The 6,291-nt window shown below is 39.0% G+C and overlaps 1 protein-coding gene across 1 annotated transcript; it reads left to right on the forward strand.

Annotated features, from left to right (window-relative positions):
- Positions 1–1,608: 1,608 nt before the first annotated feature.
- On the forward strand, positions 1,609–2,931 carry LOC142355396 (uncharacterized). The gene has a single exon (XM_075407590.1). It carries the CDS (start codon positions 1,609–1,611, stop codon positions 2,929–2,931), a length of 1,323 nt encoding a protein of 440 aa, XP_075263705.1.
- The last annotated feature ends 3,360 nt before the right edge of the window (positions 2,932–6,291 follow it).

The raw sequence follows: 6,291 nt of genomic DNA on the forward strand, positions 1-6,291 counted from the left end.
TTTTTTTGTAATGATCCGAAAGCAATGAAAAATTTATCTCAAATGAACGGGGATAGGCTCATACGATGGACAATTGTCCCCGCTATCAAAGATCTCAGAAGTTCCAGGTTAAAAATGTTACTGCAACATGGTTTTTTTTGCATTTTTTCTTTTGTTATTTTAGTTAATCCCTCCTAATCCCTAAAAGTGAAAAAATGCCATTTTTTAACATGAAGGAGACATTTTTACCCTTACTAAACAGAAGTTTTTCTGTAATGGGAACTTGTTAGAGAGCTGATGAAGTAACATGCGTATAACGTTTTTCTTTATTCTTGGAGAAAAAGCCTAATCCCCTTAATCCTTTTGATAAAAAAAAATGAAAAATTTAAAAAAAGTGATGTTTTCTTTCAATTGTTTACACAAAAGTTTCATATAGGAACACTCCATCAAAAAAGAGGTCCTCCTGTGTTTCTCAGTTATATTTGCCAACACATGAACCCCTGGTAAAGTCCTTTATTTAGAGGTTAAAGTCTTCTGAAAAAACTCGGCTTTCGATGCAGTTTCAACTGATGTTTCCTGATAGCCTTGGTGACTCCAGGACTTGTTTTCTTGTATGATATACCTTAATATAGACCCTTAGTGTAGATGCCTTTATATGCTCCTTAGCATGCATGCTTCCGCGATATGTAACAAGAACTTTATCAATTTCGAAATTTTCAACTTTTACTAAAGTTATTTTTAATTGTATATTAAAACCATAAAAATGGAAGGTACGTTCAATCTGCATGCTTTTTAAACCATTTTTTTTGGTTGTTTAACTTCTGTCTCTGCTTTTACTGAGTGATAGTCATTTTCAAGTTTGAATTTGATTTTTGGCGCGCTTTCAATTTTACTTCAATTTGATTGGCTAATTTCAAATTCAAATTTGCGCGCGCAAACTTTCAAACTTTGCACAGCATAACAGTGAGCTCAGATTGAAATCAGCCATATTTGAGAACTCTTGCATTGAGAAACCGTTTGTTCAAAATTATCTTGAAAATGCCAGAAAAGTGTAACTTTTGTGACAACGTTTACAGCAACAAAAGTAACCGTGCTCGTCATGAACGCACTGTTCATGCTGATGAGAAAGGTATACCCGTATACCGCTGTTCAATTTGTCCAGTTACTCGCCGTCAATTATCTGAAATTCAAATTCACCTCTCTGACTGCCATGGTAGATTTACAAATCTTTGTCATTATTGTAATCTTGCTTTCAACGACAAAAACTCGTTTAACGAACACATCAGAAAACAACACGTGTTACCTGTTCTTGACAACTCAAGAGTTGTCAATCCAATTGTGCATCAACAGGGACAACAACAGCAACAACAACAACAACAACAACGAGGTACCCTCACAGAGTCAGCCTTTTGAAAGAGTCTCCAGTCTTATCGTATTGTATATAGTAACAACACCGTTGGCCTTCTCGATTTCATGACTGCTCAGAGAGATGAAATCAGTGACATTATAGAACAAAAAACATTGAACGAAGGTCCACAAAAAGTTCAATTCAGTGCGAAACTATCACTTCATAAAGAAGCGCGCGACAGCGGAGAAGCATCGGATATTGATATCTACGCCAATTCTGAAATGACCCCTGTTCATCAGCGATTGTCTAACGAAACGTTTTTTCACATGGTGGAAAAGATGCTTACTGTCCTCTTCGTGTTCGCATCTAATGGAAGTGGTTGGATTCTTCAAAAAATTCTGTGGGTTGATTTAAAATTCGCTAAATTTTCGCCAATACGTGGTTCATCTTTTATTGAGCTGCCCCTCTGTCTTCGCAATCAACGATATTTACTGAATATACGCAACCATGATGATTTCGAATGTTTCAACTACTGCTACACCGCATGGTACCACGAACTGCACGGACCAAACTTAGCTGACCCTTCCCGAGATATCAGAACACAATTGACTAACCCGGCTACATATAGGAAACCTGAGGCTACCAAACCCCGTGGTGAGTTTTCTATGCCCATGGGCTTTCACGATATACATCAGTTCGAAATCATGAATGACGTGCAGGTCAATGTGTTTCAATTTTCAAAAGGAGACCTCCTTCCTATGTACCTTTCTAATAACAGAAACATCGAACCAACGATTGATCTTCTACTCCTGTTTAACGAAGATGTACATCATTATGTTCTTATCAATAACCTCATTAAACTGGTATGCACTGTGAAAGAAAAACAGTTCACAAACAGCTTGCGTCTGTGCAGGAACTGTTTTGCTTTTTCCCACTCTGAAGAGCAACATCAAGTTCACGATGATGCATGTCGAAACCATGCACCAGCAACAATAAAGATGCCCAGCGATGATAAAAATTCTTTCCGGTTCAAAAATTTTAAGGCCCGATGGTTTGCTCCATTTACTATTTACTTCGACTTTGAGTCGTTTCTAATGCCAGTCTCATCTTGTCCAGCTAATCCGGACGCGTCTTCAACTGAAGTTATCGAACAACACATACCCTCCGGCTTTGCTCTAACTTTGATTGAGAACGGTTTTTCAACACCAAAAGAATTCGTTATCGACAGCTCCAAAAACTGCATGACAAATTTCATTAAAAAACTACATGAGATGGCGCGAGAAGTATACTATTCAAAGAGACGCTTTCCGATATATTTGGGACAACAGGTACCAAATCGAAATAGTGTAGTTGACTGTTGGATATGTGAAGAACCTTTCGGACCCGAAGATACAAAAGTGTTGGACCATTGCCATCACCGCGGGGATTTCCTTGGTTTTGCACATGAAAAGTGCAACTGGATAAGACGCACAATCAATTTCACTCCCGTAATTGGTCGCAACATCGCTAACTACGACCTTCATCACGTATGCTTGGCACTTCGAGAAATTGAGCCATCAACAACAATAAACATCATCCCATCTACAGATGAGAAGTACATATAGATGACGTTCGGTGTCCTAATCAAAACAGTCACGGGGAGAGATGGAAAAGTCAGAAAAATTTACGAATATTTACGTTTCATCGATTCTTTCAAGTTTTTAACTACATCCCTTGAAAAGTTAGTTGCTAACCTACCCGCTTCGGCTTTCGCAATTTTCGATTCAATGTTCGATAGCGATCAGTCAGTTGATGCTCTAAGTTCGATTAAAGAGAAAGGAATATACCCCTATTCGTACATGACTGACCGTTCAAAGTTCGCAGAAACAGAACTTCCCCCACTCGAAAAGTGGAAAAACAGCTTAGACAATGGAAAATTGCAAATTACAGAGGAAGAACTACAAAAAGCAAAAACTGTTTTCGAGACCTTCCAATGTCGTAACCTTGAAGACTACCATAACTTATATCTGAAGTGCGATACACTTTTGCTTGCGTGCGTGTTTGAAGAATTTCGGAGACTGTGTATGAACACCTATGGACTGGACTGTGCACATCACTACAGTGCCTCAAACCTCGCTGGTGATGCATTTCTCAAAATTTGCCGGGCCAATATTCAATTGTTGACAAATCGAGAACATCTGGAAATTGTTGAAAATATGATTAGAGGAGGTCTCGCCTCGGTGTACGATGAACGTTACTTCAAGGCGAACAACAAGTACATGGAGAATTATAACAGTGCGCTCGAGTCTACTTTTGGTTTCATGGTAGATGCTAACAACCTGTATGGTGGCATCATGAAAACAGAACATCTACCCGTTGGTGACTTTTTGCTGGTGGAAGTCCCACTCGAGCAGGTACTCAATACACCGACTGATTCTCCCATAGGTTACATCCTTGAAGTAGATTTGACCTACCCGCACAATATACGAGACCTCCATCGTGATTTCCCTCTCGCGCCAACAAAGGAAATAGTACCCGATGAGTGGTTGAGCAATTACCAGAGAGAGTTGAAGTTCAATGTCAACATGCCGCGGTCATCTGTCCCCAAGTTACTACAAACCGTTACGGACAAAAAGCGGTACACGCTCCATTACCGGAATCTTCAACTTTATGTACAACTTGGTCTGGTTGTTGACAGAGTACATCGCGTGCTCCAATTTTCACAAGAAAACTGGATGGAAAAAAAGACAGACCGCGCGGAACAACTTCGAAGAAAATTTGTTCAAACTTATGAACAATAGCGCTTATGGTAAAACCTGTGAGTCAAAAAGAAGGAGAATGAAACTTACCTTAGCGCAGAATGCAGATCAAGTGCTCCAGAACGTCTCACGCTTTACCTTCAAGACATTCAAAATTTTCGGCGAAATTTTAGCTGCTATCACGCACGAGCCAAAGAGAATTTTTGGGATAAGCCAACAATTGTTGGCGCGACAATTCTAGAATTAGCTAAATTTCAAATGTATAGGTTTCACTATAATATTATGAAGCCGCATTTTGATTGTCGCCTGCTATATTCTGACACAGACAGTCTTTTGTATAAAATTCGATCTGACGATTTCTACAAGGAATTAGCAGCAAAACCCAATATTTTGTCGGAGTTTGATTTTTCAAATTACCCTAAGGAGCATCAACTTTTCAACAACAACAACAAACTCGTCGTTCTCAAATACAAAGATGAATTCGCCGGAAAACTCATCGACGAGTTTGTTTCGCTGAAGCCGAAGTTATATTCCATAACTTCAACAGGTAAAACAGATTTATGTTCATTTATAACTTTTGTGTTATTATGGTTAGTCATTATCACACATACATCACACTAAACTTTAAGAGAAGCAAGCAAGCATTTCTTTGAAAAACTTTCTGAGGACAAATTGATAAAACTTGTCACAACTTTTTTGTATTTAGATTCCCGAAAAATCTCTGCAAAAGGTGTTACCGGAGCTGCCAGGGAACAATTAACGCACCAGAAATACAAAAAAGCTCTGTTCCTCTCATCTACACCACGAACACCGAACAACAGAATTGTGTCAGACCGTCACGTTCTACAGACTGTTTCAATTAATAAATTGTCCCTGAGTCCCTTCGAGTCCCTTTTGATGGTTTCATTCTTGAGGGCGGTATAAAAACTTTGCCGTACGGTCATGCCGACGCAATTGAAGCCACTGATCTTGAAAGTGATCCAGAGTGGGATGCACCGACGCAAGATGAAATCGAGGATCTCTTTGGGGAAGAATGGGAAACGGATAATGAGTCGGACAGCACGCTCCCTGCTTCTACTGAAAGTTGGCAGCCACCCGATCCTGCCCTTGAAAGTTGGGAGCCACCTGATCCCGGATTCAACAGAATAGTAAACGAATCGGACTTGGATAGTGACGATAATGTCGATTTTGAGGCAGTAATTGACGAAGAATCTCCAATCAATTGTCCATTCATAGATTATGAAGCTGTTGAATCTGAGGACGGAAGAGAAATAACCGATTCGGAGGAGGAAGAAGCAATACCACCGCGTAAAAGGGGTCGACGCACATAAAAAACAGCAATTTTCAGCCTTATTTTTACGTCTGTAATTGTTAAGATTGTGTTTTATGATTTATATTTCAATTAAAACTGTTTAACCTACTCTATTTTATCCCCATTTGTATATATTTTCCCTGTGACACTTCAAAAAATTTAAATATTTGCATTTTTTCGTTCATTTCGTGCTAATTTTGTTGTAATTTTTCGTTAAAAATGGCTCCATTTTTGTTCAAAACCCATTTCAAAACTCTAACCTACCCGTGCTTAACACTGGTTTCAGTAACAACGCGTTTTGTCGTGATTTGTAACCTTTCGATTGTACAGATTTTGTGTTCAGTTTTGGTTCAATTTCTCAACCCAAGTTTGTGTTGTTTAGCTAAATTTCAATTGCTAGATTTGAGCAAATTGCGTGGTTTGGTTCTACAGTAAATTCACAGTTTATATCCAGTCTTTCTGATAAGTCTAAATATTTCACTCTTTGATAAGAATAAATAATTCCCTCAAAGGAGGGGGGAAATGTTTGGATAATAATTCGGCATAAACCGAATAATTCCTTCAAAAGCGGGAAATGGAGGGGGAATAGGTTTGGATAATATTTCGGACGGAAGGGAGCTGTCCCTGCATGTAAAAGGTTGGGTTGTCCTATACCATGCAAAAGGTTGGGTTGTCATAGCGCATGTATCGGGTTGGGTTGTCCTTCCCAATGCAAAAGGTAGGGTTGTCCTCAGGACAACCCTATCTCTTACATGGGATGACAACCCCCCCCCCGATCTTCCATGGTGTATACGTTACTACTATTATATTTATCTCATTATAATATAGAATTTGTATCTTATGTACGGTCTGAGAAATATTAACGCCCTCATCAACGTTTTGAAATGGCCACCTGTAATTGATAAATTTGAACC

This window comes from Convolutriloba macropyga, unplaced genomic scaffold, assembly GCF_964194025.1.
Source record: "Convolutriloba macropyga unplaced genomic scaffold, txConMacr16.3 SCAFFOLD_915, whole genome shotgun sequence".
Classification (NCBI taxonomy): Eukaryota; Metazoa; Xenacoelomorpha; order Acoela; family Convolutidae; genus Convolutriloba; species Convolutriloba macropyga.